Source organism: Eschscholzia californica, unplaced genomic scaffold (genome assembly GCF_041429995.1).
Source record: "Eschscholzia californica isolate CP2 unplaced genomic scaffold, dmEscCali1.0.p SCAF_1, whole genome shotgun sequence".
Taxonomy (NCBI): Eukaryota; Viridiplantae; Streptophyta; class Magnoliopsida; order Ranunculales; family Papaveraceae; genus Eschscholzia; species Eschscholzia californica.
In genome coordinates, this window is record NW_028238198.1 from 83684059 (window position 1) to 83698733 (window position 14675).

At 36.3% G+C, this 14675-nt stretch overlaps 2 protein-coding genes and 3 non-coding genes across 5 annotated transcripts; 3 read left to right on the forward strand and 2 right to left on the reverse strand.

The window, feature by feature from the left end:
- Nucleotides 1–258: 258 nt before the first annotated feature.
- On the forward strand, nt 259–456 carry LOC147570165 (U2 spliceosomal RNA). Its single transcript, XR_015231579.1, has one exon. It is a non-coding gene; the product is annotated as a U2 spliceosomal RNA (small nuclear RNA).
- Nucleotides 457–2597: 2141 nt separating this feature from the next.
- Nucleotides 2598–2762, forward strand: LOC147570166 (U1 spliceosomal RNA). Its single transcript, XR_015231517.1, has one exon. It is a non-coding gene; the product is annotated as a U1 spliceosomal RNA (small nuclear RNA).
- Nucleotides 2763–3025: 263 nt separating this feature from the next.
- Nucleotides 3026–3223, forward strand: LOC147570167 (U2 spliceosomal RNA). The gene has a single exon (XR_015231576.1). It is a non-coding gene; the product is annotated as a U2 spliceosomal RNA (small nuclear RNA).
- A 914-nt stretch (nt 3224–4137) lies between these two features.
- On the reverse strand, nt 4138–8225 carry LOC147570168 (homocysteine S-methyltransferase 2-like). The gene is made up of 7 exons (XM_086656717.1): nt 7784–8225; nt 6697–6753; nt 6376–6605; nt 5853–5982; nt 5513–5716; nt 5222–5293; nt 4138–4551 (listed from the first exon to the last, which is right to left on the reverse strand). Exons 1-7 carry the CDS (start codon nt 7988–7990, stop codon nt 4390–4392), a joined length of 1062 nt encoding a protein of 353 aa, XP_086512843.1. The 5' UTR covers nt 7991–8225; the 3' UTR covers nt 4138–4389.
- Nucleotides 8226–9004: 779 nt separating this feature from the next.
- Nucleotides 9005–13707, reverse strand: LOC147570169 (serine/threonine-protein kinase 54-like). Its single transcript, XM_086656716.1, has 6 exons — nt 12696–13707; nt 10960–11081; nt 10673–10881; nt 10395–10569; nt 9693–9827; nt 9005–9438 (listed from the first exon to the last, which is right to left on the reverse strand). The coding sequence occupies exons 1-6, from the start codon at nt 13042–13044 to the stop codon at nt 9232–9234; spliced, it is 1197 nt and encodes a 398-aa protein (XP_086512842.1). The 5' UTR covers nt 13045–13707; the 3' UTR covers nt 9005–9231.
- Between the last annotated feature and the right edge of the window lie 968 nt (nt 13708–14675).

The window sequence follows — 14675 nt, forward strand, 5'->3', positions numbered from 1 at the left end:
AGTTCTAATCGGTCCTGATGTGGTAGTTCTTCACGGATTTAACGGAACTGAGGTTGTCTATACGTATATTTCCAGTCAAGAGCAACAACCCATTGTAGGAGGAAAGTCATGTTTGGAAATTAATTCAATGAAGGCATTTCAAGATGTAACACACATGAATAGCCTGGCGTGGGCTGAAATAGTCCCACATAGATGAGTTTGAATGAGCATGGGAGTTGGAAACTATTACAAAACAGTATCAAATAGAATGAAGAAAGCATACCTTTCTCGGCCTTTTGGCTAAGATCAAGTGTAGTATCTGTTCTTATCAGTTTAATATCTGATATGTGGTCCATTGGATCACACGATATTAAATTAATTTTTTTCATGGGGGAGAGTCCACCACAGTAGCTTGCTGCTGGGGCTCTCATATGTCGCCTTTTCGTTGCACTATTGTATTGGCCTGGCACACCCCCTTCCAATACTCGATTATCAATTTTTATTCTTCCTTTTTGGGTTGTGGTTGATTGTTAAGATGGAGCTGTGGACCGGAGCTGGGCCTGCCATCAATGCATAGTATTTGCAGCTCGAGGTTTAGATGGAGCATCTTCGACCTGTAAATGCTCATCCTTTCTGCGGGAAGAATAAATTGCATGAATAGGAAATTACTCCTAGGTAAGAAGAACCCACAACAGACAAACTATCAAGTAAGATGAATGAATTTGAGAATACCCGTTTCTTAGTTTAGAGAAATTTTCATCAGATATGAGAAATGGTAGAAGATTAATAGAAAGGACGCAAGATGAAATGAAATAAGTGAGTATAAAAGAAAATACCAAAAGAAGAGTGTTTGTGCCAAAAACTATCCCACCAGTCAGCTTCAATCGATTTGGTTTCTAAAGAAGCTATACTTCTGCTCGTGCTTTTATCTTTCTTTGAGTGCTTCAATTTTTTCTTCGATTTCTTCAGAGGAGCCATTCTAGACAGAAGCAGAGAGAGATAGGGAGAGAGTAGTGTTGTTGGGACTTTTGAACAGTCCTACTGTCCGAGAAGGTTATTTTTTCCCTTATAAGGGAGAAGGTTATTTTTTCCCTTATAAGGGAGGAGGCTATCTTTTTCCCTCCTTTGGTCCTCCCGATGGCTGAGATTTAACCTCATAAGGTCGGTTCGATTTTGGCGGTTTTCAAAAACTAAAGCCAAAGCCAAACCAAACAATGATCGGTTGATCGTTTTTTAAGTTGAGTCTAGCCGAATATTGTTCGGTTCGGCCTAAAAACCATTCGGTTTGGTTCGGTCGCGTTCGGTCTGGTCTGTTTGGTCTACCGTTGCTCACCCCTAATTCCGACCCATTCTTCGTTTTCACGAACCCTCTCTTGCTATCCCTTTCGTCTATCATTTTGTGTTCGGTAAAAACAAACCTATTCTTGTTCATCTCCTCTATGTCTCTCTCACGCAAGCCTTTCTCGTCTCAGGGATTCTCCCTTTCTTTCTCTGTTTGGCATCTTTCTTGCTCACACATAGAACCTCTCTCTCGATGTAGGTCGGTTTGCTTTTGCTGGTTGATGATTGACGATGCTACTGATTTTGGTTTGACTTAATTCGGGTTTCACAGTTATGCTACTCATTTGCCTTCTCTGGTATTGTAATTAGGACTTTCTAGATTCATGGGATGTTCAACCCTAATCCTTTGTTGTCGTGTACTTCATAGTTAACACGAAGCAACCTTCGCGTCGATTCCCTCTGAGGGAGTTCGACATGAACTCTATAGTATGTCTAATAACATATATTTTGAAATTTTAATCTCTGAAATAACCTTTGCAGTAGCTTTTGAAAAATATATATTCATAACTTCCATTTTCCATGAGAAGTTTGTGTGATCTATTAAATCTGAAAACCTAGTATATGTTTCTAGGAAGTTGCTCAATGATTTGGGGCTTGAAGTTTGTTGTTGTCGGAATCCACGGATCCAAAGTAGTTTTTGAAGACGAACTGTCCCCAATTTGTCAGCAACATTGACCTCTGATTTTATCTTTTACCTTCATAAGTGCATTCCATAATGGAGTAGCATTAGCTTTTTCCTTTACATCCCAAAATGTAATTGTATTATAATACTTAGCAGTGAGAATCTTAGGCAAAGTAGCATTAGGTTGGACTAACAATCTTCATGCTAGTTTAGCCACAATAGACTGATTGACTTTAGATAAATGTTTGATACCCATACCGCCTATTTCTTTCGGGTTTGGGAGAATTTCTAAGGAGAGGAAGTGCATTTTACGCTAAAATATTCAATACTTAACTATCAATTTCTTTATACATGTTTTAAATTTTAAAACTCAAGAACCCAGAGGAAAAAGAAGTCGAAAATCCAAACCTGAGCAGAGAGGGCGACCATTTCAGCTACTGCTCAGTTTTGACTTTTCATTCCTCCCATCACTATTGTAGTTTAAGCTACCACATCCAACTTGTTATCACATCCTTCATCAAAAAAAAAAAAAATTGTTAGTATTACATCCAAGCAACTTTAATATTTTTAGTAATATAGTCCCACATCGTCAAAGTGTTAAAGATAGCTATATACCATAACCATACAAAAGAAGTTCGGTGAGGTACCTGCAAACATATTTATCTGGACGGGGTAAATGGTTGATCAAGAAAGATCATGGCCTAGGTTAGTGACTTCCATTGCACTTAGGAGGGGCACTCGCCTAAGATCTACCCAAGTGGTGGAGTCTAAGATCTTAAATTTATTTGTAGCGTTGTCTATAGTTTGAAATGGTATAGCAGACGGTTCTCTATCTGAGTTTCAATATTGATAGGATATGGTCAAGAGCCATCCTTGATTTTCATAAGTAGAGAAAACTGTCTATGAATCATTTCAATTCCTTGAAGTTGTTTAGACAGTTCTAATCGCTCCTAATGTGGTAGTTCCTCATGGATTCAAGAAGTTGTTTAGACCTTTGGTTGAAATAGTACCACATAGATGAGTTTGAATGAGCATGGGAGTTGGAAACTATTACAAAACAGTATCAAATAGAATGAAAAGAGCATACCTTTCTCGGCCTTTTGGCTAAGATCAAGTGTAGTATCTGTTCTTATCAGTTTAATATCTGATATGTGGTCCATTGGATCACACGATATTAAATTAATTTTTTTCATGGGGGAGAGTCCATCACAGTAGCTTGCTGCTGGGGCTCTTGAGTGTCGCCTTTGTGTTGCACTATTGCATTGGCCTGGCACACCCCCAACCAATACTCGATTATCAAAATCATTATTTTGCTGCCTGGTCCGTGATATAGTATTCTTAATCTGGTGTCGTTTCATTCCTCTGTGGGTGAGAGAAGATTTCTCCTTCAATAAGGAGAAAACAGATATAATACACAACTTTCTCAACAAAAAGTAAACAGGGGAAACAGATGGCTGTGAACAATGAAGCCTAACAGGCACCCCAAGGTGGTCGTGTCGTCGCATCGAAACCCATGACTGATAACATCTCCTCCCTTCATCAACACATGGAATAACCCCTTGTCCCATCTGCATGCTGTCCTTATCAACACACATATATATACACACTCACACGTATACGTGGGTTCAAAGTAGAGACAGCTAAAGTGGTGATCATGGTGATATCTCAAAGGTTGTCATTCCTTGTGATACTATTACTCTCAGTATTATTACTATTGTTAACAAATACAACATCTTCATATTCTATCAATGAAAACCATAGTAAGAATGAGAAGATAGAAGATCCAGAGCTAAAACAGTGCAAGCACCAATGTCAACACCAACAACATTTCAGCTACACCGAACGCAAAGAGTGTGTTCAAAGATGTGAAGAATACTATAAAGAAAAGAAAAGACGGGAAGGACATGACCACCGTCATCCTTTTTCATCACTTCGGAAATTTTCTTCGTCGAGATCCAGAGGAGATCAGGTGTTCAAGTAGAGAGATGGACTTCCTTAGTATTTGTTCTTTTTTTGGAAGTCAAATCTGAAATTTTCTTTGACTCTAAGATGATTCAGATTTAAGAATGTTTGTTTTTGTTTCTCTTGATGTCTGTTTGGGTTGATTTCGAAGAAGACCATGAGAAAAAAAAAACCTCACTTTTGATTGTATAGTTTTTTTTATATATAATAATAATAATAATAATAGTAGTATGTTTTTCTGCTAGAATCATTTTTTTGATTGTTTCATGAAATGATCAAATCAACAAAGAGGTTCAAATAAGACAATCTTGCTCTCAAGTAAACTATCTGTCTTGACAAGAAAAAAAACAAATGGAAAAAGAGAAATATTTATGATGACAAACGGGAAACAGGAGGCTGAAGAGTAGATGATAATTGAGTTGTTTGTGTTTCTGGTGTTGATTCTGGCTATTCAGATTAGTACCTGATCTTGTTAGAGACTACTACTAGTGAGACTGAGTTGAAGATGCAGAAGAAGAGAGGACTTTATAAATGGCTCTGATAGTATTTGGAGTTGTCCTGCAGCAACCACCTATAAGTGAAGCTCCGGCTTCACGCCATTTGTTTACATACGATATAAAGTCTTCATCTGTCACCCCTGTCGATTGCTGCAACATTATAAAATATGTAAGATGCAAAAATTTGAACTAGTCAAAGATCATTGTCATTTTACCAACCCATTGTTTACCTAGCTAGATTTCAAGAAGAAGATCGACCCAAAATAGACTACATTTCCTTAGTCTTGGTTATAAGATGTCAACAACTCTTGGCTGGAGTAATTACCTAGTTTCCACCCTCTAGGTCTCGACACGGATTCATACCCTTTAAACTATGCTGACACAGCGAAAGTTTTATATACTATGCAGGAACTTCTGAGTTCCTGCTGGTTTATAATGAGAGTTGGAGCTACACAAAGCTTACATAATTTTTTTTTTTTTGAGATTTCAACTTGGCCTAAGGAGTTCTACTCAAGTTTTCCTATTGTAGCCGGACTTAGACTTTCAGACGCAAAGCTCATACTGGTGACTGAGATAGGAGGAACAAGAGACCAACAAGAGTTACCACAACAACCCGTTAGGCTCAAAAGGTTTCCAATGCAAGCAAACACGAGTCAAAATGTAAACAAGAAATCAGAATGTGAGAATTCTGGTTTTCATCAGAGAACCTAAATCCATCACTAAGCGCTAACTAAAAAGTTTAACCTAGTGAACTATAGTTCCGAGGTTTGGCAGTAGAAATAACTAAACGTTGTTAAATATAGTAGTTAAGTGAACTTACCACCCATTCCTTTTGATCCGCATCATAGGTCTCCCCACTGTTTGGATATATGAGTATTGGTTTATTTGTCACCTGCAAGATTGACCAGCGATATTATTAGAGGTTTCCAAGACATTTATGCAAAATATCTAACAGAAAACTGCCGAGCCAGTGAAAAAGCAGTACAAACTTTAAAAAAGGAATAGTTTTCCGACATTGTTTAGTCCTCTTATTCGCCACTCCTATATTTTAAATATTTCTAGTAAGCATCTCATTCACGAATAAATGAAGATTGGGGTTAAAAGGAAAAACCTTCTGCACAGAAAGAATCAGTCCAAGAATAAATCTAGGAGGAGTGCAGTTAATCCCGACGGCGACAACCTTCTTACATGAATCAGCAACTGATGCACACTCAGTCATAGAATCTCCACTAACCACATTCAACCCATCCTTCGAATTGAAAGAAAACCATGCTGGAATCTTTATGTCATCTTCCTCAAGTAGTTCAACAAATGCCTGTGTGAGTGAGCACCAACCAAATTTACGAGATAAGCCCACGATAAGATCCCAGCATTATCGGAGAAGGCAAACGAGCTTGTTAAAGCAGATACTACGAATCAGAAACTACCATCGTTGTAGGATCAAAAGTTACCTGAGCTTCTAGCTTATTTGGAATTGTTTCGAATGCTATGAGATCAGCACCTGATTCTGCTAGAACCTGAACTCTTCTTCTATGGAATTCCTTCAAAGTGGCAAGTGTCACAGATTCACCGTAGTTCCCACTTCAGCAAAAGAAGTAAACGGGAATTTGTTAAAGATAAAGTGAAGAGAAAGAAGATGCTTGTGCAACTTGAGATGCTTAAGAATAAAGTAAATCAGTAGTTCATTTCGTGCCTTGCAAAATAAACCAGAAAATTATGAACCTTTTGTCATTGTAGCAAGTACGAGTACGAAATTCAATGGAAGACTACGGAGTCGAAAAAGTTAATGAAGCCCGAAGATCCAGAACTTATGTGCAAAGTCGCAAAGTCGGTGAAATTTGAACGGATCAGAGGACTGGGATATGGTCATTATCCTCAAATCTAATTCGTTAAAATAATGATAAAACGACAATACGAATCGCGAATGACCAAGCTTTTGATAACTTAATATGATTCTAACAAATAAGAACTTACTCGTACTCAGACCCATCGGCTAAATAAGCTCCGTAGCTACCTACAGAGGCGGCGACCAAAAGAGGTCGTTTATTAACAACTTTTCCTTTTGCAGTATCATCATATAAACATTCCGACGATTTCTGATAATACAGATCCCGAGCCTCACATGCGATTTTGACACTTTTCTGCAACAGTTCTTCACTTCCTTCCTCGGATAAGCCTTTCGCCATAAAACCCTGAATTGTTGCCTGTCATACAAAATATGTTCATATTAAAAAGTTCCCTACAAACCACAACTCAGATAAAATTGGGTGTAAGTGAAAGAAAACTTCTCAGTACCTGATAAGATGCAGTAATTATAATATCAGCACCTGCTTCAAGATAGTCTAGATGTACCTATACCATCAAATTATCAATTGATAGAAGAACAAGGTATAGAAGAAATCAATTAAAAGCTCTAAATAAATCTTTATGAAAATGAAAGAACGAAAAGTAAGATGAAGTGATGAAGACACGAGAACCCTGGCCCCAATGGTTGGCTACAATTAGAAGACTAAAGTCAGTTTCTAATTGTTATTTGTTCACCTCAAATGAAGCCTCTGCTGATGAGTTTAGGTTACGAAGAAAAGATGGAAAAAAAAACTAGAAACGGCTCACAGAAACCAGTTAGAATTGTAAAAGTAAGAAAAACCTTGAATTCTTCACTAAGATAAACGAATCGCCAATTTAAGTTATTATATAGTTAGTATTTTTTTTTCTTCTCATTCTTTGATTTTGAATAGTTGGAATCAGACTGACCCAAAATCAACCTGAATCAGTCATTCCGACGAGTCACACATCACGAGTCAGACAAAATCAATTTCTGAAATATGACTCGAGTTAATTCAGAGTTAAGTCATGTTTCATATCCAACTTGGAAAAAAACAAACACTTATTTTTTTGAAATTACTTCCCCTGCCTATTGAATCACACAATTTTAGTATAATTTCAAAGTTTACCCACAATTCCAACATAATATCTTCAATTAGATCATTCCAAATATAATTAGCCCCAAAAAAAATCTCTTCTTGAACTTCACCACAATAATATATTTCCTTACTTTTCATATTATGGCATAAACAACAACAACAACAACAGATAGAGAGATAGTTCTTTCATTTGAAAAAATCTTACATTTTTAACCCAAACCCTTTTTTTATCTCTTTGAAACTTACAAATTTACCCAAAAAAGGAAGGAAAAGATAAATTAAAATCTTACCCAAGACAAAGATTAGACAAACCCAAAATGAAAAGATCATAATAATCAAGCAATCCATATGAATTAAGATGAGGGTAAGATGGATTAACAAGGATGGAAAATAGATCGAGTGAATATTATTAATCTAAGTAATGGTGAAGAAGAGAAAAGAAGAAAAAAAAAACATACAGTTCGGATTAGGTGAGGAGAACTGATGAGGCATTTAGCGCTCCAAAGAGGATCATTTAGGTCAGCTCCATGTCGTTCGAGTTCTGTGGCTAATCCACCATCAATGATGCCGTAACCTCCTGATTTTAGTAGGAAATCTGTCATCATTGACGACAACGATGATGATGATGATGAATGTTGGTCGTCATCTTCTTTAAGAAATTTCATTTTTTTTTTTGAGATTTCTGACGAAATTTCAGTCGGATTGAGTCGGAGTTGTAAGTTGTGCAAGTAGCAGAGCCTCCTCTGGAACTCAAAACAACTGGAGCATGAAACCCCACTTTCTATATATATATATAGCACGTGTTTATAGTATAATGGAAAACAACATAGTACTAAAAAAAAAAAAAAAAATTATCTTAATTGTTGTAATGCAATCCCACATTAGTGAGAGATTAGATACAAACATTACAAAATAATGGGTCCTTCTAACGATTTTTTTTAAGTGGTCCTGCATATTTAGATTTTGTAGTATTTTGCAATATTGATCTTATGAGTAAGGCATGTAGTCTAATATGACACGATCTTAGAAGGAAAGTAATCTTACAGTAGAGGTATAAAAGTGGTATCGCTTCAAAGAATAAGCACCATTTTTTTAACGACACTTCTAAAAGTTGTGAAGTCTTATAATGTAAAACCGAATAATATCGTTAGCAACACAAAAGACTGGTCCGAACAAAAAACATTATTTTCGTAAAGAGAGAATTTTGTTTTCGAGAAACATGAGAATAAAACAAGTGTAAAGGAACATTCTCTTACTCTCTGGTATCATATACACAAAAATCAAATTTGTCAACAACAAAAACAAAAAATAAAATAAAAATAAATAAGCAGTGGAGACAGACAGAGAGAGATGGGTAAAGGTAAAGAAGAACAGAGTAATGGGTAGAAGAGAGTGGAGATGATTATGGATAAAGTGTCAGATAAACATTGTGGGTCATCCTCTTGTTTGGATTTATACTCTTAAAAGGGAAAAAGGAATTCTCACACTACCTTTTCTCATTAGAAATTGGAATCCGGAGAATCTCAACTCCAACACCCTCAAAGGGATTTCAAACTCTCATTTTACTCTCCCTTTTGCTTAGCTTAATCTTATTCCATACTCAAAATATGATTCTTCCCCAAGCAAGCAAGGCACCCCTCATGACAAAAAATTGAGTAAGCTTCAATTACATACAAAGATACAAGAAAGTTTCAACTACCTTTATATCATTATTTCAAGAAAATTCCCAACAAACTATAACCCTTTCACACTTAAATCATATATTTATGGAATATATAGACTGTTTTTATGATTATAATGTGCAATAAAAAAAAACTATTATTGTACAATGGGAGCATATCTATTAACATTTCGTATCGAAATTTCTAATCATCTAACATAACAATCGCGGATCAAAAGAGCAAAATCACGGGCCACGACCAATAGTAAAACAAAAGCATCTATTTGCGTGGTCTTCCGGTATCATACCTCCTCCTTTGCTTGTGTCGACGGCTTCTAACAGCCTTACTACTTCATTCATGTCCGGACGTCTTTCTAGGTTTGCATCCCAGCATTTTCGCATTATGTTTGCCAGTGAGCTTGGACAACATCTAGGTATTTCTGGTCGCAAATTCTACCAACAAAAAATGTTAAAATTGATCAGTCACGGAGATTGGTTGAAAAGTAATATAAATTTATAGAAATAGTTAAATAAGTGCATATAGTTGGTTTGGTGGGTGAATCAATTATAGTTTTGGTCATAAACGATAATAGACTAGAAGGATAACCACAAAAAGAAACAAATTAGCTTGACAGGGTCTATACTTGGAGAAACCTAACAATCTCATAAATAAGAAGATGATAGTATAAATTTCAAATCGTACTAACCTGACGAACAACTGCTGCTGAGACTTCAGCGAAGCTAAGATGAGGATAAGGCATATCGCAGCAGTAAATTTCCCATAAGCATATCCCAAAGCTATAAACATCGCACCTTCTATTATAAGGTTTACCATCAAAGACCTACAAACCAAGCACCCGATTAGAATTCTTGAAAGAAAAATAAAGAAGGTAAGTTCATTATACGTTCTAATTCTAATCATCAAGTTCTGATTCATTTAGTATCCCAAGTATATAGTTATCTATTTTCTTCGAAAATTTTAATTAGATATTGAAATGATCTCTTTTTCATATGTAATATGGACAAGATACACGTAACGGAATCCAACACTGATAAAAGGTGTTGGACATGACGGGCGGAAATAGGCCAAAACAAGGATAGACGGAAAACACACAGATACACATAAGATCCTTCGTTTTTAGTTGAATCCAAAAATGTTAACCTAAACTCTGAAGAGGATCTTTAGAGTGCTGATTGCCGACACAATCAGGTACAAATATACAAGATATACAACATAAAGACTGACGTGATTGCAAGTATCCAATAATAGTACCAACTACAAATGACTTTCCGTCTAACTACGCCATTCGTTTTTGACCTTCTCTCATCGTAAAATAACATCTCATTCTCTAAGAGATAAAATGAATCATAAACTATTATTGAGAGTAAATTTGAGACACTACTAGTACCTCAGGAGCCATATACCCCAGAGTACCGGTTGCACCTGTCATGTCCTTTGGGTTTTGAGCTTCTACACGAGCAACACCAAAATCCGCAATTTTTAAGGTTCTACTAGTATCCAACAACATGTTCTCGGTTTTAACATCACGGTGTACTATCTTCTGTGAGTGCAAATAACTCAAACTGCAAAATGTGTACAAGAAAAAGAAAAAAAAAACTGTTAAGACTTGAGAGATTTTCAATCTATAAGCTTTTAGTTGCCGAACATAAAAAGATAACAACCTACCCTCTAGCAAGATCTAGTGCTAGTTTAATTACTATCTTAAAGGGAAGTTTTTTTCTTCGATTTCGTATTAAATAGTTCTTAAGAGTTCCACCCTGGAGATACTCTACAACAACACAACATGCTCTTGATGGAGGGGAATGATGATCACCGATTGAAGAATTTCTTTGAGGGATCTTAAGATCTGATGTTCCCATTGAAGCTCCAATGAACTGTAACATAGAGACTATAATTTGATACTTCATCACGGAAATTCCAATCTAGATCGAAGTATAATAAGTGAAATTTACCTTAGTAACATTTGGATGATTAAGTTTATGCCAAACAGCAACTTCTTGCCGAAATGATGTCCGAAGAGCAGCAGTTTCAGCAGCTGTAGCAATACCATCCTCACCCCAATCCAAGAGCTTCACTACAATATTTAAGTAGCACTAAGATGAGAACCTTAGTAGCAGATAAAGAATAGAAGTTCATTAGTATTGTCAAATTTGATTTGATAAATATTGGTGTACCAACTAATTTGGACATTGCATATCCATATAAGGGATGAGACAGTGAGACCTAAAAGCAATGTTACCTGGTAGGCAGGTAGCTCCTGAACGTGGTACGGATTTCGGTACGTGGTACACTTCTAGTGAGTATTGGGTAAGGTAGGGGTATACCCCTTCGGTACAATGTTATTTGTTGCAGTACGCTTTGGACTACTTTTAAAATCGAAATATACTCTCTATGATGCATATATAATAGATACACCAACTTTAAGACATTCTATCTCCATAAAACTTAAAATCTTAACTAGCTTAATAAGAAAATCTTGTATAACTACTCAACTAGTTGATCATATTGATTTTTACAACGACAATGGGTTAATTAAGACAGAGAATTCCTGTACACCAAATTTGGAGTACTGGAACGCACACCCACCCAAGAAGGGTACGGGGCACTAGGTACGCGGTACGCGATGGGGATACTAAAAGCCCACTGGGTGTCTTTCTCTCTGTAGAATCAGTAACTATGCAGGTTACTTTTCAACAGAGCTTGTTGATGTTTTCAACAACTAAAGAAGTGCATAGGAATCTTAATTACAACCCACAGGCGCGATATTGATGGGGCCCTTTAAACAATTTACCACGTCCATAGATTTATTTGTCTCATTAACTTAGAACAGATCTCCAAAACATCCTCTATTCTCTATAAAGGTATTATGAACAAGCAATTTGCTCAAAGCCTCTACAACATTTATCGATCATCTGAGATAAGACAGTCTTAAAAAAAAATAGTTTTAGTAATTTAGTCCCTCAACCCGAGATTTCTTCCTAATGCCCTACCCTATACTAGGTGGAGCAGTCAGGAAGCACGGGATCCCTCACCTAATAACAAATCGGGTGGATTCTTCCATCATTTACTCAGAAGTCAATGTTATCATGTTAAAATTCATACATAAGCTAAATACCAGTTAAAATCATATTAAATTGTGTTGTAAACGCATTACCTATTTCCACGAGTAAGCATGACTAGATAGGACACGGAATTTGAAAACACGAAGATACCTCAAATTAAATGGTTCCCAAACTTGTCTCAAACCCTTATCGAACCCAACCACGACAAGGATTATTCAATCATGTGTGTATGCATCTGATCTTAGTTGAATTATAGTAATTGTTGTGCTAGATATGAAATAATATCATCCTAATAACTTTTTCTACGAATAAAGTCATTCACCTTGTCACAATACCTACTTACCAAGAACAAACACGTCTAAGCGAAACTCTGTCTTCAACAGTAGTATGTCGAAAGTAAATTTTACAGAAAACATGCAAAAAGTTGATAAAAAAACATCAAGTTCACTGCTTGAATTGGTAATTGGAATCAAATCAATACGATCACTTACAACCATATCGATAAAAACATCATAATATACCGGTCGAACACAAAGATCAATGACAATATCTCATAAATATGAAAATATTCGGATCATCAAAAAACTACTAAAAATTCATTGAATATAAGGTCATAAAGAGTTTACCTGCAACATCTTGGCCATCGTAAACACCTCGATAAACAGTACCATATGTTCCATGAGCTATAACATTCCTTATATCCAATTTCATAAACTCAATCTCCCATTCTTCCTTTGGTTTTGTAACCTCTCTGTCCCTAGAAAAAACCCTTTTGCTAATGAGTTTCTCAAGCTGGTAATCCAAATTACTCAAATCAATCTTATCTGCTCTAAAAATCATGTCTTTACTACTAATACTTCCTAAACTTTTCACCCTTTTAATTCCAACATCAGATTTCTCATCTGCCTTTGACTCCATTTTTTCTAAATAAACACCTAAACTCAAAAGGAAGATTTCAAAAACCAGATAAATCATTCAAATGAAACCCTAGAATAGACACAATGAAAATGTAAACCCAATCTCATATTCCCATTAATTAAACTTCCTTCAAAAGTACTCTAACTCTTGACCACCATATTCAATAGAACCAATAAGAAATCAAATCGTTACCCACCATTCCACCCACAAAATTTGACCTTTAACAACCCATGAAACCTTATTTTCACCAACCTTTCTTTTAATCAAAAGAGACAATCAAAATGTAAGCCTCAGAAAAAGACCCAATAATGAAAATGAGAAGTTATATTAAAGAAGAACCCCAAAGATTGACTACCCACCACATTTAAAAACTAGACAAAAGTCAAAACCCACTGAAAGCTTGAGAATTTGACCAATGAAAGAGGAAATAGGAAAGGTTGACCGGAGGGTTTAAGAACCAACCAAGAAGCATAAGTTTTAGGAGGAGAAAATGAATGGGGAAAAGTCGTGGAGGTGATGACATCATTTTCGACAAGTTGGTTTGATCGATTGATTACTAGGGTTTCTATGTGGATGAGATTTAAAGAAGAATCAAAGAAGAAAAAGTGGTAACTCCAAGGGAGGTGGAGAAGGTGACGGAGGAGGCAGACATTGATAAGTTAACCCTTGCTGGTCGAGGTGGCTCAACTGCTGAAAGTGTTGGCATAAACTCCAAAATTCTTTTATTATAGGTTCATGATATGAAACCTGGGACTTCCGCATCGCGAAATATATGTATTTACCAACTGGGCTACCAGTTGTTGACGGGTGTGGATTCTAACGAATAGTCATAACATCGTACCCGACCCCAGTACCGCCTTTCACCCAAGCCCAATAAAGGCCCGTATATGGGTTTTAACCTGAACCAGACTTCCAGAGTAGCCTACTTGAGCCCAAGTATAGTACATGGCTGGGCCACATTTCAGTTGGAATCTAGTGGGGTGGGCCGATTCTAGAATGAGGGAAGGACAATTAGTAGATAGTTCACATGAAAATATTTTGTATTGTGGCCTAGTATGGGGAGTAGAGAAAGAAGGAAAAGACATGATTATATAGGGTGGGTCTTGTTGTGGTTGAAGGGTTTGTTTGTGTTGGTGAGGATTGGGACCCATTCTTGTCTTATGGCATGAACCACATTTTTTTCTTTTATGAAATTTGGAGTCAATTTGAACTCCAAATAAAAGAAGACAGACTGACATCAAAAGCTTCCAAACAGTAAAAGTTAAAGCTAGAGTCACAAAACCGAAATAGGAGAAGTTTGTTGTGTTATTGATTTTAGTGTACACATGTTCCTCTCAAAACTAGGTATAGATTGATTCATGAGATTGATTTCTTTACCAAATCCAACCAATTTGGTTACTAGATCTCATTAGTCATAACCAATGTCTTAAGTATGTTAATTGTGCTGGCAAATATAATATAACCTTAAAATAAATTGCGCAAACTTTCGTAATTTTCATAGGCTATGTAAATTTTTTTCCATAGGCTATGTAATTAAGTTCTTGAATGCTAGGAAAAGATCTTTTACTTTAACTCAACTAATACACTTGAAGAAATTCTTGAATCAAGAGCACTCTAGAACTTTGTCCAGTATCCGATTTTTTCAGAAACTTCCGCCAGATCCGGCAAGGATTTCGTCTCTCTCTCTC